The 21315-nt window shown below is 44.3% G+C and overlaps 1 protein-coding gene across 12 annotated transcripts in view; it reads right to left on the bottom strand.

Annotated features, from left to right (window-relative positions):
- The window catches only part of TTYH3 (tweety family member 3), a 107077-nt gene that overhangs the window by 8576 nt on the left and 77186 nt on the right, over nt 1-21315 (bottom strand). For 7 of the 12 annotated variants that reach the window (XR_012670125.1, XR_012670128.1, XR_012670122.1 and 4 more), the window contains exons 9-14: nt 20885-20977; nt 20664-20756; nt 19732-19868; nt 16201-16338; nt 15625-15801; nt 14411-14486 (exon numbers count right to left, since the gene is read on the bottom strand). Coding sequence is in view for 5 of the 12 variants with exons in the window: in XM_048867981.2 (XP_048723938.2) it covers nt 12180-12260; nt 14411-14486; nt 15625-15801; nt 16201-16338; nt 19732-19868; nt 20664-20756; nt 20885-20977 (795 nt within the window). In the remaining 7 variants the exon portion in view is untranslated. Of the gene's footprint in view, nt 1-241; nt 6516-12158; nt 12261-14410; nt 14487-15624; nt 15802-16200; nt 16339-17197; nt 17407-19731; nt 19869-20663; nt 20757-20884; nt 20978-21315 lie in introns of those variants that run through there. The other 5 variants (XM_048867981.2, XM_048867984.2, XM_048867986.2 and 2 more) reach the window with 5 other exon arrangements.

The following is a 21315-nucleotide window of genomic DNA, read 5'->3' as shown; positions in this document are numbered from 1 at the left end:
CATTTATAATGGTATTAAATATATTTTTTTTAAAAAAGTGTTTTTATAAGGGGGAAATCACACTCAGAGGTTTGCTATGTGAAAGGGGTCACCAATACAAAAGTTTGAGAACCACTGCATTAGCAGGATCAACACAATGTACAATGTTGTGTATACTTAGCGGTATAGTAACAGGCAAAATGTCAAAATTAAAGCAAGAGATTCTACCAATAAAAGAAGGTTACAAAATAGAACAGTGCTATGTAGTTTCATTTGTTTATTTTAAAACATTAAACCCAAGCTGAATAGAAACCACAAGTTACATTTAGGGTTTTTTTTTTTTTTTTTAGTATTTTTCAGAACAAAAATTACAGTAAAAAATAGCTACGGTACAATCAAAACTACCGAAGAAAAAGGAAAGATACAAAATGGGCTCACTCCTCAGTTTAACCCTCACAATTTAAAAACATTTTAGGTAAGTGCAGGAATACTTGAAAGGAACTAGCAGGTCCAAAGGTTTAAAAAAAGTATATATTTATATATTATACATATATGTATATAAAGTGGTACGATATACAGCCATTATGGTTAAGAATAAGAACAAAAGAATTACAAAAAGGCCAGTTACATGTTCACCAGTAAGTTTCCGTGCACAGTGTCAAAAACAAATTAAAAGCTTCCCTCTTAAAGATGATAGAGAACTAAACCCACAGGGACTTCCCAGCTCACGCTTGCAAACAAGGGACGCGAGGAGCGTGATGCAACAGCTGGGCCACTAGGGTTTGATCCAAAGATGACTGAAGCCAATAGGAGTCTTTCCATTGACTTCAGCTGCCTTTGGATCTTGGGCCTTTGGAGACATCTGCTGGTTGATTCGGAATGGGAACGTGGGAGGGAGAGTTTGGAATTTTACGAGGAGAAATTCGGTACTGAACGCAGAGTGCCTAGAAAGACCCTAATGGTAGGGGTTACCCTCTTTAGAATAAAACTTCACACTTCGCATATTGTCAGGCATATCGGTTTCCATTTCCTTTTGTCCAGGCCCTCAGACTGATGGGCAGTTTCAGAGATCTCAGAAATAAATAATTAAATCATGCCTCCTGTCAATGATCCCCCATTTTTACAACGGGAAGCTGAGGCACAGAGAGGCTACGTGATTTGCCCACAAAGTCACATAGCTCTTATTCCAGACTGCTGCTTGTTTGCTATGAGTCCCAGCTACCAGCCCTGCGCTTTAACCACTTGCCAACTCTCCCTCTCCACACTTGGTGGAGCCACGCACTGACAGAAGAGGGGCAGCAGGAGGCTCCACTCATCTGTTTGGAAGGTCAGCCTGCTCTCAGAGTTTAGGAACTGATAACATTTAGAATTTTCTGCCTCCTGATGCTACCTCGCCAACCGTGCATAGGTCACTCCCCGATGTCAGCCTCTAGTTAAAGAAGGGGAGATTGGGAGTGCAAAGTGAATCTTGGGTAAAATGCAGGGCCCGGTGGGGAGCCCTGCCAAGTCCTCTTTCTCAACAAGCAGCAGAGTCTGTCCTAGTGATTGGAGGGGTAATGTTCCACCTGACTGTTTGCTGGTGTCCCTGCACAGTTGTGGGACAGTGTGGCTTCTTGGTGCAGTGCAGGCGGTTGGAAGCCTGGCTTCTCTCAAGACTCCTTGCTGCAGGCTGCCTCTAGCAAGGAGCTTCGCTCTCTCTGAAATAGAGTCTCCACAGTGCCTCCCACCCACAGTCCCAGCTCTTCCATGCTGCTCTGGCAGAAATACGCCACCCGGGAGAATACGCCACCCGGCTAGAGGGAAGGAGTGCTAGGATAGCCAATATGCACTCCCTCCCTCTCAGCTCCTTTTGGATTTCTGGCCACGTTCAGGGAACAGATCCTGGAGTTCCCGGTTGTGGAGTCAATGTCTTCCTGCATGATGCTCCAATACTATCCAGGTATATCCTGCCTGGTAATGAAGGACCTTGCAATGCAGGGAAAGAAAAAGCCACAGGGAGGAGAGTTTCCTTCTCCCCCAAAGCTACACTGTCCCTTTCAGCACAATGAGGATCTCCATTATTTCCTTTCATTCAGCCCTCTGCTCCCCAGGTCCTGCCATGTAACCACCACCCTTCTAACAAAAGGATGGGAACCCACCTATCCTTAAATCAGCTTGAAGGGGCCCTGTCAGCAGAGTGACACTCTCCCTTTCCTCCCTCCAAAAGGGCACTGTGCAGTCTCTGCACTGACTTCAAGCCTTGGCTGCTCCCGGGGTGCAGGGGGGAAGAAACCAGACCCAGGAGTCAGAGGTGGGTTTTATCTACATAAGCATTTGTAGATTCTGCTGAGCAAGTGCCTCCATCTGCTATCCACACCACAGTGCCAAGAATTACAAGCAGAGCACAAGGCCAGCCCATGGAAGCTGTTCTTTCTGGGAAAGCCTGGACTGTGCACATGAACATTATATGTTCTAAGGGCAACTTCCGTGTGACTCCTCCTCTGGGGCCATTCCAAAAACTCCCCTCATGCAAAACGGCCAGTTCAAAGCACTCAGATGGACACCCCTCTGTGCCCAGAGCTGGCTATACAAATGAATACCTTTCACATGGGAAGAACTCAAAGAGGGTGGGGGGCAATCAAATCCCCCCCCCCCCGGGCAGGTTTGGTCACATGATGGATGCTGCGATCTCCATTTGAACCCTTTTATCAGCAAATAAAATGAATTCAGTTAATAGTACATACAGGATACAAACACTACAGTTATATTCCCAAGACAGCACAAGAAATTCACAGCCAAGTCTTGATTCGATTTCCTTTACAATTACAATGCAGTTCTGAACACTGGACACAAAAAAGAATCCAACATGCTATTTACATTTCACATTGTGGCGATGTTGGTGTGCTTGAAAGGTCTCAGCTCCAAAAAATCAAAAAAACATCATTTGTACGAGATGGAGTGGAAAGAAACCCAACAAACCAGACAAGCCGATGACTGTTTACGCTTTTTTAAAAAAAAAAAAAAAAAAAAAAGAAAGAAAGAAAGAAAGATGAAGTGTCTTTGCTGCTACCACCTTTCTAACCACACAGGAGCTGCCTCCCGTTTTGCCGTCAGCAAGGTGTCCGGAGATCAGAGTCTCACGGTTCCCCTGAATTTTGGAGCCATGTACTAATAAGCAACAACGTGGCTAGGTTCTGAGATGATTGTGTGCTCTTGAGAAGTCAGCTGGGACACATTCTGAGTGATCTGGCATGGACATTTCACACATTAAAACGCAATACAAATTACAGAAGAGAAAAAAAAAGACACTCCAGTTTTACTCACTGTATCTAAGCCTCCTATAACTAGTGGTGCCACTTACAACTCTTTGCCACTAAGCTCCTGCTGTTCACCCTATGGCGGGGGAAGGGGGAAGAGACTCTGGGAGATCTTGAATTTTTGAGAGGTCTACTCCTTGGCGGCCATGCTGTGCCTACATGCATTCAGGGTTTGCGCACACACCCCCACCCCCCCCAACCAGACTGGTCATTTAGACTACAGCGATCACTTCACACCCGTACTAATGAGCACATGCTACTGGCTCTGCAGCAGATCCATTTGGACTAACCCCTAGAAGTGCCATATAAAAAAATAAATAGAAACATTGCATTAAAATATGCAGTAGGACAGCAGGGCTCTGTGACTCTTTACAAAAGTGCAAAATCCATGTTAATTAAAGGAAGTCCTGGGTGGAACCACACAGTACACAGAGCACACCACTCACACTGCAGTCTTGTTCTGCTGGCCACGCAGGGAGTGCAGTGTCCCACAGAATTCTTCCTTAATACACTTTAAAGTCACAGAGCACGGATCTCCAATCAGCAACTGGTTATAGCCTATGAACCCTGTTAGAATTCGTTCTGGACAGTACAACTGATTAAGCTAAGCCTGGGAAGGAAGCAAGTTAAGGCAGTATCCAGCCTGGATACTGCACTGAAAGGTATTGGCTCTTTGTTATTACCAGCATTGGACTGCTGGCTCTGGAATGTTGCATCCTACTTCTCCTAAGGCCCAGTAGGAAAACCCATGTGTTCTTTGTACAGCAAAAGCTGCCGACAGCTGCACCTGTTTGACTGAAGTTTATTTCCTGCTTTATGCTCTTCCAACACTTGCCTTAAAGGACTACTGAGAGGCATGCAGCAGATTTTGGGGCAGTTCTTCTAAATCTAAAAGCCTCAAGTATTTGAGTCTGTGCAGCCCCTAGCTGACAGACATGGGAAATAGTCCAAATTGACTACGGGAAAATGGGGGTTTCTCTAAATTGACAAAGTGTGGTTTCAGTTTTCCCCACTCAATCATACCAGCTGTTAAGAGCATCCAACGGTCCAGAAGCTTGTAAGCCAGCAGTGTCACATGCTCGTATACCACCCACCACACATGCAGCTCTCATACCAGGTTTTAAAGGGATCTGTGATGGAACATAACTAGTGTTTACCCTGAGACCTCCTCTCCAAGAAAAACGGGTCAGTGTGCTACTTTCCTTCCTTCCTTCTTCCCCATTCCTCCAAAGGTTGGAGGCTAGTCCGTTAGTGGCTTTTATTTCCTTGAGATGTCTCAAAATACCCCTTTTCTTGGAGTATGTACGCTTCCCCTATAGGAAGTATTGGCATCCTAGTTAATCATCCGTGGAATATGCAAAATGTTCCCAGAGTGGTGATAACTCACCCCCTAGTAAAGAGAAAAGGACAAGATCTGGAGAAGTCTGATGAGATCATCCAGAGCAAAGGCAGATTGCTAGGCTGACTGGTCCACATTATGGACATTCACAAAACAGAGCAAACTAAAAGATGAGAAAGGAGTTCTCCTTTGATGCAATCCAGATATTGTGGTGCTAGATTTGAACCACATTTGTCCTGTGGCCCACCTCAGATTTATGAGATTTTGTACTTTAATTCTGTTTCTTGCTTAAGTCTCCCTAAGTAACTAGATTAAGACAGCTTGCACAGAAAGGAAAATTCAGAAAGGACTATGCTTTGATCTACTGGAGTATAAAGTTCATATCCATTTATCGCACAGCTGCACATTGGAGTCTTTTCTAGTAAAAAGTGGTTTATGTCCTGTAGAGCACCATTCTTCAACGAAGTACAGAACTGGTGTAGGATGCTGCCCCCTGCAGGTACACTCCATTGCACTTGTGGCCCATGCACAGTGTGCTAGGAGATACTAGGAGTTTATTCACATGTGCCTTGTGTATGGCAGTTAGTGGTTAGCAGTTAATGACCAGAAAAAAAAAAACCAACAACCCCCCCCAACATTCATGTGTTAAGACTTTTGTTTTCTGATCCTGGAGCGCAGAGCCAAGGAGGCTGCAACCTTGCTGCTCTTATGACGAACTTTGGGCTAAGGCCCCAGGATCCTCCTCTAAAGCCAATGCCACGGGACTTGACTTTTCTACTCCAAACATTAATGGAAGAGTCCAGCAGTCTGTCACAAGTAACTCCTTGGACTCCTTCAATAGAGCTTACAATCTCTCTTGCAAGCTGACTGTCCCATGAGACCTAGTGCCAGGCTATTGCCCTAGAGATCTGAAACTATTTAGTGCAAAAAAACCCTAAGTCTTACAAGTCTTTTCCTGGAAAAAATTGGCACCAAGTGAGTTGCTGGCTCCTGTGTGTTGTGTGCACCCAATCTCACAAAAGCAGCACCCAGAATGCCATCTGTGAGTACAGGGATTTCCCTGATGGAGCAGAAAGGTCAGGCTCACAGCAATGGGCAGGCAGGGGTGCATCTGAGACAGCTGGCTGGTGCTGAAAACCGCCTACTCCTCAAGAATGCAAAAGCTGGTTATAAAGGGGAAAGGAAAAGCTTATTTAAAGTCACCAGAGGAGAGAGTGGAGCCCAGGTCAGACTCCCAGCTTAAAGTAGGTATTCAGTGACACAGGAAGGGAGCCTCCACACAAGGTATCAGGCAAGAAGACTTCTTTAAAAACACTAGGCGCACATAACTTTTAAGAGTGTACATTGGCATGGCTTTCCCGATCTGTACAGTATAGTCATGGGCTCGGAGTCTCTGCTTCTTCAGTGCACTGCAGACTGAGCAGCTCCGCTGGATCACCTCACAGAACTGAAGATCTGCAACGTTCTTCCATCCAGTTCCTCTGTGGAATGGAGAGGGTAGGGGAGATAGAAGTAAAACTATTTGCAAAGGTTTCCTGATAGACTGTTGACAACACTGGCCTCAAGTAGGTGAATCCCAGACAAACTGGTGTTCTTCTGCAGGTGCTTGCACACTCTCTCTCCACGTACAACTAGGTATAGATTTAATTTGAAAGGGGCTTCCATTCAGATTGCCAATGCACAGGTACCAGGTTGGAGGGGTGGTCTGTATTGAAGAAGCAGGAGTTGCGCTGGGTTTGGGACAGGAAAGCAGGGTTGTTCTACACTGACAGCACAGGGTAGCAGCAGTTGGCACGTTTGTTTAGCTTTACTGTGTCTGCGTTATGTTTTTAATGCACACTGCCAGAGTCTGGGCGAGGTTGGTTGGTAGCGAGGTATTTGGCTCTCATGCTGGAGGTGTACTAGAGGAAGACAAAAAAAAAAAAAGACAGTAAGTCAGAATGATGTGAACTCTGAATCAGATTATTAGCACCTCCCAGCTCACTTGGGTTGGTGTTTACAGCTTACCAACGAGCCTTTAGCATGGTCCTCTGAGGCTCTGAAACAATCTTTCATAGGCCATTACACAGCCAAGTCAGAGTGACTAACGCTTTTACTCCTGTTACAAAAAGAGGCTGGCTGAGGCATTCATGTAAGGACTAGCCGATTTAGTCACGCTCCTAGCAAGATGGAAATACCAGCGTCAAGAAACAAAAGACAATTTAATCCAAGTATTCTGAACACAATAGAAGAATGTGGGTGCAATGGCTATATAAAAACCCACCTGTCAGGATTTCAGTGGCTCAGCAGTCAGATTGCCACTTTCAGCCCTGTGGAAGATGGGGAGGTTGGGGGTAAAAAGGCAGGAGGAGGTATGTTTCATGTTCTCAGGAGAACTAAGTTGTCAATAGACCATATGCATCATGACAATAGCAGCTTAGAAGAGGACAGCTGAGGTTATGCACAGGGCAGTCATCTGTCCACAGAAGATAACAATAAGGCTGGAACTAGACTGATATCCACTAACAATAACTGGATGGTTAGTATCAAAACCTGGCTTTGGACAGTTTTCCTACAGCCTGCCAGTAATAAAGACTGATTCTGGGGTGAAGGTGGAAATTCATCATGGCTAGATTGTTTTTAGAAGACCGCTCCAAGGGAATCCAGTAGCTGAATGATATGAACTCGTCCAAACCATCTTCAGTTTTGCTAGAACACAGGAATGAAACCCTTAACACTAGGACTTGTGCACAGCAGTAAGGATAGAGACTTTGCGCCTTCATGAAACTCCAGCCATAAACATTGTTACTGTAAACAGGTGGAATTCCATCTTGTGTCATCATGGCATTAATATGCTTTACAGCGGGACAAAAGACACAGATGTCAGCAGGGTTAATTCCTGCTCCCCTCCTGCACTCTCCTTTACAAAGAGCTGCTATGAACTTTGTCTTTACTTCCTGATAATGCTGTTCAAAAACTGATATTTCAACCTTTAAGCTCTCACTTAAAGTAGCAAGTTATATAACTGAGTGTAAAAAATTAAATTCCATATGATGAATCTTTCCCATTTGACGAGAACATTGTGAAGTGTTCTGTACCTGCACAGCAGAGACCAGAGCACTATGTAAGGTAACAGCATTTTGCCATAATTCTGTCAGTGTCTAGGAATGAATCTGTATTGTAGAAGAGCTCACCACCTCAGAGCAGAGCACAGGGATCCCTAGTTGTATTAGCTTGTAGAGATGTTGATGCTTCATTTGTGTACTCACTGACTGCTCATTTTTAAGTCCCTTCCTGCATCAGAAAAGTTTGACCTGAGAGAGGACATGGGTATTTTGTGGTAACAATGACCCAGCCCAGCACTAGTGTGTAAATGTAGAAGAGTGTGTGTCTGTCTCTCTCTCTGGTCTTATCTGTGCTCTCACCATTGAGAGAAGGACTGAAAAGGAGTCTAGCAGTTCTATGGATGATCTACACAGGTGTGTAACTATAGTTGCCCCACTACCCCCAGAAATAAGAAGTTTGGGACTTGTGTTTCTACCAGAGAGTTAAATGTAGTAAGCTCAACAAAGTGATTTAGATCAAAGTTCTCCTCTGAGGAACCCTATAAAAGTAGAGTATTTCAGGGACAGCAGGCAGAGCTGGATTTCCCCACTGGCGTCACTCGAAGCAGGAGTCTTTTAAAAGGAGAATTTTTCAGACAGTAGCACTCCATCTGTGTTGGGTGGGTGGATGAGAAGCAGGGCGTTAGAAGAGAAGTGGATGACTGCATGAATTCAATCCACCAAGGTTCTTAAAGGCAGTGTTTAGATAAAGGGAGTGTTTAGATAAAGAATCTAGGAACACATTTTTCACATCCCTTCCTAGAGAGATAATACACGTAGACCTGCAGCCGCCATCTATAGAAGAACTGTTCAATCAAAAGAACAGCAATCCAGTGGGGTGCATTAAAGGATGTACCAGATACACCCAGTGGCATGCAGAGGCCAAGAAGATATTGGACCATTGCTCCCATTTTTTCACAATACAGAAGTCTGAAGAGCACCAAGAAAGAGAACAATAATTCAAACTAAAGAGAAAATTGGATAGAAAGTGAAACAGAAGGTATTGTTTTAAATTCTATCCTACCTTAAACCGCCATAAAATGTCTCAAGCTGACAAAAGCCATGGAAGTCAGAGTTAAGGCTGATGTTCTCAGTTCATGCATATTGCGTCTTAGGTTGTGTCCACATTACAATTTTTAACCAATTTCGTAACCAGTTACTGGCAAGGTTAGCTCGAAATAGGGTTGTACATCCACATACAACATAGTTAGAACTTGGTAGTAAGGCAGCTAACACTGTTTTGCTCTTCTGGAGTCAGACAGACACATGAATGTCTTCTTGTAAGCAGCTCATCTCATTGTTTTGGAAGTGCTTACAGAACCCCTAACAACAGAATTGGCTGGTCCTGAGAGTGCATTACCCCACATGCTACAGACACCACTCTGAGGTATTACTCCTGCATTGCACTTCCAAGGGAGCACAGGGAAGAGCTCAGAGAGATGCTAACATCAAGGTGGGCTTGTAGATACAGGTGCCCCGTCGGTGATGTCAGGAAAACTGCCAGAGGGACACTACCTGAATGGTGTTACCTGTAACCATTAAAGTGACTAAACAGCTAACTGTGTAGAAAGCCACTAAGTGTGGACAGACATTTGGGAAAACAAAAAACAAAGAGACTGTTCACAGCTAAGTCAAAGACAAAGTACCATCCTCAAGTCAGTGTTGGCTGGATATTGCCTGTCTGTGACACAACCTTAACGTTATTTCAAGGTAGATTGTTGTATTTAATTTCCTTAAACAAAACAAATCACAAAAAACCCCCAGCTTTCATTAAAGGTTATAAAATCATGTATTATGGATCCTTCCAGCATTCTGGCTAGGACTCTCCAGGTGCCTATATATCTACATTTATTCTTTTTAAAGCCACATAAGCAATACAAGTTTTAACATGTATTTTCATAATTTTGTTAGCTACCCTATTGCGCCATCATGAACTACCCAGTAGATGGATATTTTGTCCTGGTATCTTGTACTTTGACACACATCACCAACCACTTACCATCAGTCAACGAGAACTGCTATGGTACGGTGTACATTTGTGTTTCAGCATTTCTGCAAAAAAAGTGTACTCCCCCACCCTACTCCCTAATGAATCAGACTCCCCCTGCCCCCCACATTATGGGCAAAACACATTCAGAAACGTTCTCTCAGCACACATTGGCTGAGTAGGTGCCTAACAAATACACTTTGCAGGCACAAAAATTCTTGGCTACAAAAAACTGAGGTGCACAGAGTTATCTGACTTTAAGAGGCCGTATCTGAACGTAAACCAGATAAACCTTGTGGTCTTTGCAGATCACCAGTACTTCACAGCTATTACACACTACACTGCAAGACTGTACCACGTATATGCACCACTCCCATCCAATATAATCCCTGGAGGCAGCGGAGGAATACAGTACTTCTGTATGGCAAAAATGCTTAACATGCTAAATGCTAAAACCTCATGGGTTATCCTGGTTTAAATCAGCTGCAAATTGAAGCTTCAAGGCTTGAATTTTATTTATTTTAATGTTTGACCCAAGTATCTTAGACAATTTTGGGCGCAATAAAAGAACAAAAACAAAAAAACGTATCAACTGCCTTTTTTCAGTGCAGGGAGATAGGGCCAGCCAGCGGATCCTGAAATCGCAGAATTCTAGTTTTTAAAGAGAACTATAGTTAGAAGCGCGGCTTAAGATGAGCACAATTTTCGAGATCTTGGGGAGAGTGCAAGAACCTTTTATTTTTGCAAAGCCACATATGACTCTTGGCCTGACCTTGGTACACAGAAAAGATTCTAGGCTGAGACTTTGTCAAGTTTCAGTCCAGAGAATATTTTAAGTCCCGAGTCAAATCCCTGTAAAACAAAAGTTCACAGTAAATAGTGTTGATAGACCCTTAAACACAACGTTGCTAAGAGGGCCACTAGAATACCTGCAGGAATAAGGAAGCAGGAAAGCACCAAGCGTAGATGCCCAAGGAAGGTCTTTGCAAGAGTGCTACAAGAGTGGAGAAGGCTGTGACATTCTGGAGAGCACTAGCATCATGCATTAAATGTTCACGTAGATTTCCATTCACACACTGTCACAGAGTGCACCAAGGCACAACTATATTTCCCCCCACCAATTCAGCCAGCATCTTATAAATCCCCAAGCACGTCACAAAGCAGAGCAGACAAATGGCAAGGCAGCAGACCAAGCAGTGACATGAGACAATGGTATCTAGCGTGAGGTGACAGCAGAGAAGTCCCAGCAGGAATGGTGGATGTGGAAGAGGAGCATCAGCTTTATGTACAAGTATGTCTGGGGACAGGATGCAAACTGTGGATTGTGGACCATACTAACCCGATTGGAAAGAATCCTGCATTCCAAACGGTGCTAACATTTCCACTTTGTTTCAGTAGTGATTAGTTTTCTTTGGACTGATCACAACGTACTTTATCCAGTTACAGTGAGTTGCTCAGGAATTCAGATTACACAACATACTCCTCAACTCGACCAAGTCACACAGTTCATGAGGTATAACTACGAGACCTGGTACCAACCACTTATTCATTCCTACTGTAACTAGTTCTGGTTGCCGACCACTATGGGTAGGGAAGGAATAAGGGCTATCCTGGAGACTGGTTGTAACAGCATATTACTCTGACAATAAAGCAGTGCAAGGAAAGGACTCACTGGCACGCCATCCACAGCGTATGCAGGAAATTGACGGAATGCTTTTGGCATACGGAAGTGTTGAAATAAAACTAGGCAGAATCAAGAATTTTAGTGCTTGTGCCTGGCCATCAGGGGAAAGTCGCTTACTTATAGCCCTGAATGCAATGATAAAATGGAAAGCTACATATGTGAGCTTGCAGTACAGCTGCTGGTTCTAACAAGCAAGGTGCAGGAGGAATTGTTTGGTTTTAAGATTCTATGGCAGAACTTAATGAAAGTGGCAGAAAAATCTCTGGTTTCTAGCACATGCCATTGTATCAGTGAGCAAAGGAGTAGTGATAAAAGGTTCAAGGGAAGCCAGAGGTGGTAACAGACAGCAAGTCCTTATTAAAGGACAGCTACGTTGATCCACATTATTGTTACCAAGTGGATACCCAAGATGGGAGTAATTCTACCTTGTGCTTTGAGTGTGGAACACTTTTGGTTTGGTGCACTCTCTGGTGCAAGGTGTAGATACTGTTCTTCAACTTGGAATCTGTGGACTAAAGCAGCAGTGACTTTGGCTCCGCTCTGAGGTGTGGGTCTCTGGCTGTCAGAATGCATACAAGAAGCCTTGCCATCGTGAAATGTTGATATTGCTCCTTCAGTCGGCACCAGAGCAACCCTGGTTAGCTTCAACCCTTGGCAGGAGGGAATGCGGAGAGGTGCAGGGGGAAGGAATGTGAAGAAATAAGGCACTGGCCTGGGGTAAACAGTGCAGGGATGGAGGGGCGGGTGGGAGTGGAGGAGGGGTTCAGCGAGAAGGACCTTATTTCAGTACCTGTTCCATTTGCGGGCGTGGTTACCAGTACGTCCGTGCACTGTCCGAGGGCTTAAACTGCCAGCTCATATGGCTGCTACTGTCCATGGCAGCCAAATACAACTGTGATGATGCAGGAGAGAGAGAGAAAAAGAGAGTGCAGCCTCAACGTGCATGAAAAACACAGTGCAAGCAAGTGACACGCTGTGGTGTGTGCCAGTGATCAGGAGGGCTCTACCACCCTACAGGAATAGCCCTTGGACAAGAAGGAGGAGAACGATGAAAGGAACGACTGGGGGGAAAAAAGAATAGACAAACAACGCAGTAGGTGATTAGCTCTTCTAGGATCATTCTGTCTTGGTTTTTATAATCTGTTCCCACAACCAAAGCGGAGCAGGATACTTCAGTCCTGGCCACGCACTGTCTCTTTACTCTGCTTCTGTGGCTCCTTTTTGCGGATCTGACCACCCAAACAGGGGAGCATGAACACAGATATTTTTTCTGTGCACGCCCAAACAGCAGGAATCGTTTGCTGATTAAATGGGCTCAGCCTTTTCTTCTGCTCCTGGAATAGCCTCAATTGGTTAATACAGAGACCTGCCTACGAACACTCTGGAGGATCCGCTCTACCCCACTGCCTGCCTAGGTGGGGAGCACAAAGGGATCCATTCCCTTTCCCCTACCCAAGTGGTGTGTGAGCACGCTCAGACAGTCCCTTCCACTATCTGGGATGTACATTCTCCTTCAGAAATCCCATTTCCTCCTCTGCTTGGGTTCCTCCTTGTGGTCCAGGCAGGGAAGCTGGGATACACTCTCCATCTCACCTCCCACACTTAGACATAATGGCTTCCCCCACCACCTCCCATAGCCCTTCTCTCTGGCTGCCCCAAGTGAAATTCCTTTGAAAAAACCCTTACCAGCATCTCTCCTCAGAAGCAGCTGGAAGTACCAAGATTTAGCTCCACATTCAGGGCCATTAATGCAACCAGCTACTGAAGAACCAGGGAATCCTCTCCTCATGGTTAGAGCTCCTGCAGAAAGAAGCCTCCTTTTTCTGAGGCAGAAGAGCTACAGGGTGGGAAATGCTGCGTGGCAAGACCTTGCCTCAGAGGAATAGGATGAACAGGACTGTGCAGTGTTAAAGGGACAGTGCATTTGCTGTAACAGAGAATTCCAGCAGTACAGCAGCAGTTTAGGACACCGCACTGAAAGCTGTGGCTGACCTTTCTCTGGAGCCAGCTCCATTGCCAAGAGCAGATAATGCTGTTTAAGCTCAAGTGCTGAATGTCAGGGACCTGGAACAAGTTTTTTTTTCCACTCTAAGCAAGCTTCAAGAAGTTTGGCCAGTCTATGAGAAGTATAAAAACAAGTCCTGGCCTTCCTGTTTGCCACTTTTGCCTCTTCTAAATTTAGAAGAGAGAGTCTTTTGTTCTATGAAGGCCCCACTCAGTGAACTGGGCTTAGCCCCTATGGTGTGGGCTTTCATTAATTATAACGGATGGCCTGTTAAGTATACTATGCTGCATCCTCAGGAACTGTTAGCAGGTTTGTTAGTTAGTATTCTGATGGCCCATGCCAAAAGGTGGTATTGCAGTAATGAGATTACAGCATCTGGAGAGAGAGTGGAACACTCATCTAATTTTTTTTTAATATATAAATAAAAATCCATATTTTACTCAATAGACTAACATGGCTCTGAGGCCACTTCAAGCTCTTGATTACCAAAGAACCTTCCATGAAAGATTTTTTTCTCCTTAGGAAATTAGATACAAAAATAAGAATTCAAAAGTTGTGAAATGAAAATAAAACCCTTCAAAAATGCAAACTTCATCCTCTTGTTTTCACAGTGCAAGTTAAGGAGAGATTCCGCATTACCTTTGGGTTTACTGGTTCAGCGGTTTATTTTGCAAATTTAAAGGACCAAACCCACAACTAGTTAGTAACTGTGTGCGAGAGAGACCCACTCACCGAAGTCACACAAAGTTACTCACAAGCTTCAGTGGTGGCAGGATGAGCCCAGAGCGTTATTAGGTTTTATTTAATTTGATCTTTTTCATACATACCATGCCCAAGTAGCATACTGGGCTTTTATTCTCAATAGCAGCTTAGACATGGCCTTGTCTGTTAAGTTTTTCATGATTTATGGACCAGATCTTCTGCCTTGAGCTGCACGATCAGCTCCCCCTGAAGTACATAGGAGTGGCATGTGCATAGCCCCAAAGTAGAACTTGGCCTCAGATGTTGAAGCAGAGAGAAGCAGTAAAGACACTTACTGAGGGAGGTGGAGACTCCCGGCCAATCAGAGGCGTGTTCTCACAGCGGGGGTTCTGGAAGTTTGCATTCTGGCTCCTATGAAAGGGAAATATACATGGTGATAGAGGGACACATAGCACATTCTCCAGCATAGACACTTTGGAACGGACACAGGATAACCCCAATGCAGGGCACTATTACCTCCCAACGGACACTCTCTGGAAGCATCACAATTCAATTCCCTGGAATGCTTTCCCTACATGCCAAATGGCTCACTTCCACTTTGATCAATTGGACGCTAACATGGGTGCCTTTCTATCTCAGAGTACACTCTCATATTCCATTTATGAAGTACCCATCTCAGTATCTGTGGTGCTTTTTTTATTTTTATTTTTTAAAATGTAGAGCTAAACGAATCCAGCCTCCCTGCCCAAAAGTTAACAGCCACAATAAACGTGGGAGAACGAAATAGATGAACCAGTCCAACACAGACAGGCGTTGCAGCCAGCCAGCCAGCCACTCCCAGGGCAGGAGCTCTGTAGAAGGATTAACTAAACTCAGACTGCCCTGTCTCAACTAGATGGATCTGGAAAGCAAAGACCTTTGACCTCAACTGCCTAGGGAGGACAGTCTAAAGCTGCTGTGATGTGGATCTCCACCACTTGGGAGGTTTAAAACTTCTCTTGCAAAGCAGTTACTTTTGAATAGTCCTTAAGGAAAAAAAGACTCATCATAGAAACTGGTGACACTTAACTCCACCCCTTCCATAGGCAACACTGTAAATCCTCAAACACAAGGCAATTTGATATTTTCTAGTCATCTACCTTGTGACATGCATCCGACGGAGTGAGTATTCACCCATGAAAGCTTATGCTCCAATATGTCTGTTAGTCTATAAGGTGCCACAGGACTCTTTGCTGCTTTTACAGATCCAGACTAACACGGCTACCCCTCTGATACTTGATACCTCGTGTTGTTATTTCCGTTAGAGAACAGAAACACTTGCCAATGCTGCAAGTAAAAAGGTCACTAAGATCAAACGATATAAACAGAACCTTTTATCACTCTTCCTCTCAGGCTTATCACACTGCTGTTAGTGAGCTTGTTCATTTCCCAGTGCAGCTGCTGCAGAAAGTTCTTTAGCTAGGCTGTGCAATGGACACCTGCAACTAAAGTACAGCAAAGCATTTTGGACAGAGATAGCTACAACATGGCTCCTCTCCTCGCTACTCACATGTACTCCGTGACAGGAGCATTGCTGACTGTGTGTGCTGCTGCTGGAATGCTGGTCTCACTGCCATAGCTACTCCCACAGCTATAGAGGCTGGGCATGTGCACCCTGTACAGATTATCGTGGGTTTGTCTGTTCCCCTGAGCTGCAGATTCCTCCTCCCCATCATCATCCGAGCTCCTGCAGGAAAGAAAGTTTATCCTAATAGCCTAGAATTGTTATGTTAGTGGGGCCTGCAAGACACCAGAGCACATGGTAATCCCAATAACCTTCTAATCCTCCTCCACACATCCCCCCACCCAACAGCCAGTCAGCGTGTGCCTCAATATGGTAGCATAGATACAGACCCGAGCAAACTTCTCCTCCCCAACCAACAGAGTGATTCAGGCCTCCCACAAACGCCATCTGGACTTTCTCAGACTGCAATGTTTTCCATATCATCCCGAAGTCTTTCCCACAGGGCTTGGCAGTCAACACAATGCCACAGCTCCCCCAACCATATAAACTGGAGTGTGGACACACCCAAGAACACTTGGCGCTTGTTTAAATGGGGCACTGCTTGCAGAAAGAACCTTATACCTGGTCTCCCTCATACACCATACTGAAGTTGAACTTTGCCGCGTACTTCTATTTCTTGAACTGATTTCCAGAGGTCTTCCATGTGACATACCATAAGATAAGGAAGTTGATTCTGCAGCTCTATACCATGAACTCCCACTGAAGACAACAAGAACTCCATTCAGAGTGGCCACAAAAAAGGTCCCATTCTACTTCAGTGTATGAAAAAAAACTTTTGGAAGCCAGTGCAGTAGGGCTTAGCTACTGTGGGATTGAGGCATTTTTGCCTAGGCTATTCCTTCCTTTCCTAAAGACCAGAGCCCTTGCTACTTTAAACATACATCAAAATCAGATTTATCTGGACTATTGTTCTCTTGAGGTCAATGTTTATACCTATACCTTCGAGGTTATAAAAGGTAAGTCTCATCCTACACTTTGTAGGAATGGAAGGATTGATTTTATGAGAAACTAACTTTATGAACTGAGTTAGTTCTTTTTCAAAGGAGAACCGTACATCAAACTCTATGTAACAATGGTACCACTTTATTCAACTGATCTCCCCTTTGTGTGCAACAGTTATATATTTGTTAAAATCTGCAGATGTATTTTTGCTATTTTTACTCTTAAGCCCTGCAGAGCCCGCCAGCTACAAGAGGGGCATCTGAATTTTATTCCTTCCTGGATAACAAAATTGTCTAGTAACTGGAACACTCTGTTCCAATCTCTGTTTTCAGTGGGTTTGCACAGACGGAAGAGTTTGCCCTGCAGAACTTTCAAAATTAGCAATGATGCATATGAAAAAACTCCTCAAAACAATGACTAAAAACCACCAACCAATCAGAACCCAGATTGAGTTTGCAGTTGAGAGAAAAGTTTGTTATCAGGACACATTTAATATGCAATCAATGAGAAACAAATCACTTCTCCGAGCACTGCTAAACAGGAAACCTTCAGCTGAAGGCCAGCTGGTGGTCAAGCAGAATACGCAAGAAAAAAAAAAAAAAGACTAGTAAATCTTGTATGATATTCCACCTTCAGAACTAGTCTCTACTGGCTGTTCTAGGATTCCAAAGAAACCACATCTGCTGCCTTCTCCTCTAAGCTGTCTGAACCCAAACATACCTTGTTTTTCCCTGGTGCAGTATTCCTTAGGCAACTTGATTCCTCTCCCCTCCTTGACATGTAGTCCCACCCCTATCCAAATCAGGAGCAGACAGCATGCGCCTCCTGTGAGGAGGTCATGAAATGATAATATCTATTTCTTACACAGCACTTTTCATCAGATTTCAACGTGCTTTACAAGAAAGGTCAGTACCATTCTCCTCATTTTACAGATGCATGAATCTCAGATTCTGAGCCACACAGTATAGCTCATTATTGTTAGGCCACTGAAGTTGGTTTCAGAACACTGTTTTTCAGAGGCATAGGTGAACACTCCGTTACTCCTCAAACCGAGGCATGTAATTCTGGACTAAGCAGGTGACAGCAACAGAGCCGGTTTATAAGTCTGAAGAGACTGACACCAAAACCCCCATATGCCTGGAATGTAGATCTCAATCCTTAAAATATTGTTCTAAATATTTACAGAAATCAAACCACACTGCTAGAGACAACTTGAGATTTTGTTGATTATAATCGACAATCTAGGATTGTTTTTAGGGGGGAAAAAAGTGTGAAAAGAAAAGCACTCGGCAGTCTCAAATCCAGACACCACATTTCCCACCAGCTGAACGCATTATGTTAACACTGGCAAGCCTGAACAGATTGCAAGTCAGCGTGGACTCCTGTACAGCCTACACCTCCCCTTCAGTTTGGAAGGGCAGATACAGGTATCATTGCCCATCACTTGACTAGGGTGGCATGGACATTTTTGGGCCATTGCAATACTGCATCACTGTTGTGCAAATTAACCTAATTCCTGCCCCTCTCATTCCCCTTCATGATATTCTCAGTATAGGGATATTGGATAGTACACTGAACAAGTCAATTTCTGATAGGAAACATTCCACACTGGCAGGGAGCTGAACAAAACCGGATGATGTCTCCAACGTCTATGATTAGAAGACCAGTTATCGCATGTCTTGTCAGTTGCCCTTAGTGTCAGTACCACAAGGTGACAGTAAAGTTTTACTAAAGGAGGCAGACACTGAATTTTATCCCTAAGAGAAGCCACTCCCTGAACTGGGTGCAGAGAGTACAGGTCCCAGCTTGATATGTAGACCTGCTGTTTGCTGCTGCTCATGGAAAGAGCATCAAGACCTCCAATTGTTTTCTGGGAGACACTGATATATTTCCAAGTACCTTTATTTTTTTTTGCACGCAGGAAGGGCAGCCCTCACCATCCCAGGAAGTCTTCCTGTTGCATTTGAATGCCTCCAGTTCTGTACACTGAGCCTAGGACACTCTTAAAATCACCCAAATCATATTGAGAACATGAACGTTTGTTAAACACCACAGGGTACTTTTCAAACAAATGAAAGCCAGTGCAACACGGTATACAGCAACCAATGCGATAACTGGCCCGGTGACAGATGGACCAATAAATCCTAGTCTCATAGGAACATAAGACTGGCCATACTGGGTCAGACCAAAGGGCCATCTAGCCCAGTATCCTGTCTTCCGATGGTGGTCAACGTCAGGTGCCCCAGAGAATGAACAGAACAGGTAATCAAATGATCCATCCAGTCGACCATTCCCAGCTTCTCATAGAATCATAGAATATCAGGGTTGGAAAGGACTTCAGGAGGTCATCTAGTCCAACCCCCTGCTCAAAGCAGGACCAATCCCCAATTTTTGCCCCATCCCTGGCTAACAGCCATTGATAGACCCATCCTCCATGAATTTATCTAGTTCTTTTTTGAACCCTGTTATAGTCTTGGCCTTCACAACATCCTCTGGCAAAGAGTTCCACAGGTTGACTGTGCATCTCACCTTCAGTTACTACCACTACATATCCATTAGAAATAGCAACAGGTCTCTGATTCCTTCAGTGCCACAAAATAATAGATGTACTTTCTATTTGGTCATCTCTCATTACTGCTGGGGCCATATCCTGCTCACATTAGTCATGCAATTAAGTCCCATTGACTTCAATATAATTGAAGGAGTAAGGCAAGCAGGACCTGATCCTCACCACTTCAGGTCTCTCCCAATACTAGGAAAACACCCCTCCCACCTCCCAGTAAACGATGCATTGACAGACAATAGGTATTGTACAGTTCAAGTATTGCTGTCCTCTGCCACCCTAGAGCTATACCATTCATCTCCAACTAAAGACTAATCGTCTCACTCTGCACACCATCAAAACTCTCTATGATGCCTTTATACAGAGTTCCATAGTAATAAGGTTCTGATTTCAACTGACCAAGTTAAGGCTAACACCCTCCTCCCTTTGGGCCAACATTTCATAACATCTTATCCCTCATGCTCTTGGAGCACACGTGGTAAGGAGTTCTACATGCTGACGGGCATAAGTCCAGTTGCCAGCTTTCATTAGGAGACAGCTCTATAACCCAACAGTGTGAGCTGACTGTATCTAATCCCACTGCATACCTTTTTTGCTGCCAAGTGTGTGGGACGCTGCACACAATGGAACTGAACATAAGAGCCGTGACAAAGGAGAAGAGAACCAGGTAAATGAGCCCTTCCACTCCATCATAGCAGAAGCCTGTCAGAGCCTGGACGTAATCCTAAAGGGAGAAATTAAGCAGAGCCTCTTGGTTCACCACAAAAAGTAACACTGCAATTTCCATATTCCAAAAATCCCATCACCTGGATTCTAGCTCACCACTTAAAAACGGAGCCATTTTCCACAATGTACTTTGCTTGGTTTCATTCGACTCAGGGCTTGTTTTTAAAAGCTAACAAACCCCCTTGTTTTTATGCAGGGCTCAATTCAGGAACAGATGTACATTGTATTCTCAGCCATACATACAAAAAACGAAGATCAAGATAAGTCTGCCTGTTCCATAGTTTCACTATTACTCATGAAATCAGCAGCTCACAATTTCCAATTCTGCAGCTCTTCCACCCAGTGCCCCACTACACATGTGCACAGCTAGATCTGGACTATAAATTTAACTGTACATCTTGGCACAGCAGCAATTCACTCACCAACATGGGGATCTTGCTCCACCGCTATAAAGCGCTATACATGTGAAAGGCACTGGACCCAGAACTGTATCAAGCTTAGAGTTAAGGTCCATGAAGCCTCAGTGATGCAATTTGTAGAAGCACAAAAGTTCACCAACTAATTCCCTACACTAATCTGCCATATTATATTTAAAAAAAAAAAATCACCCCAAAACAGGTTCTCTGCCCTCTCTGGAAGTGGAGCAGCAAAGCCAGACAAAAAGTATCTACTGTATTTTGATGCTCCAGAGAGCTTTGTACTCTGACCCTCAAAGAGCTCAGCACTCTGGGGCTCTGTATCTGCACAGAAAGTGAATATTTGTCAGCTCCAGACACTGATTTTCCATACTCACCAAATGAAGACTACGACAGTCTACCAGTGCAGTCAGGTGCTGCAAATTGATCTCGGTGGAGTTTAGAACCTCCTGTATCCGAGTAAGGTACTCCTGTAAGCAACAAGCTAGAGATTAATAGAACAAAAGGGCTTTGCAAGAGCTTATTTAGGGCCTCATGTTGAGGGGACACATCCTTTACTCGTCCAGTGCTTTCAGAAGGTAAGTTCAAGACGTTTTACCTTGGAGGTGGGGTACTCTCTGATGGCTGACCTGAGCAGCTCCAACACATCATCCTGCATTTCCACCAGGGCTTTGTGACTTCCCGATAGCTTCTATTCAAAATGAACATGAACATGGTCAGTCTTGAGGGGCAAGCCAGGCTATGCGCAACAGAGGAATTTAGGAACTGCCATTGCCAAGTACAGAGATATCATCTACGTGACCGATAATCCAGGGTAAACTAGCAGCATCTCACAGCTGTAATGACACTCCACATAACCCACTTCAGCTCTAAAAGCACAGGATGGAATCAGCTTTCTAGTCTGTACTTTTTCTAGTCTCCTCAAATATACATAGAAATACAGACAGGGTCAGATTAGTGGGCAAGGAAGTAATTTCACTCAAGCTCCACCTACAATCCCAAGCTCCTCCCACACATAGCAGCTGGATT

This window comes from Caretta caretta, chromosome 10, assembly GCF_965140235.1.
Source record: "Caretta caretta isolate rCarCar2 chromosome 10, rCarCar1.hap1, whole genome shotgun sequence".
NCBI lineage: Eukaryota > Metazoa > Chordata > Testudines > Cheloniidae > Caretta > Caretta caretta.
Note: the sequence above shows the minus strand (reverse complement) of the source record. Positions and strands in the feature narration are given on the sequence as shown.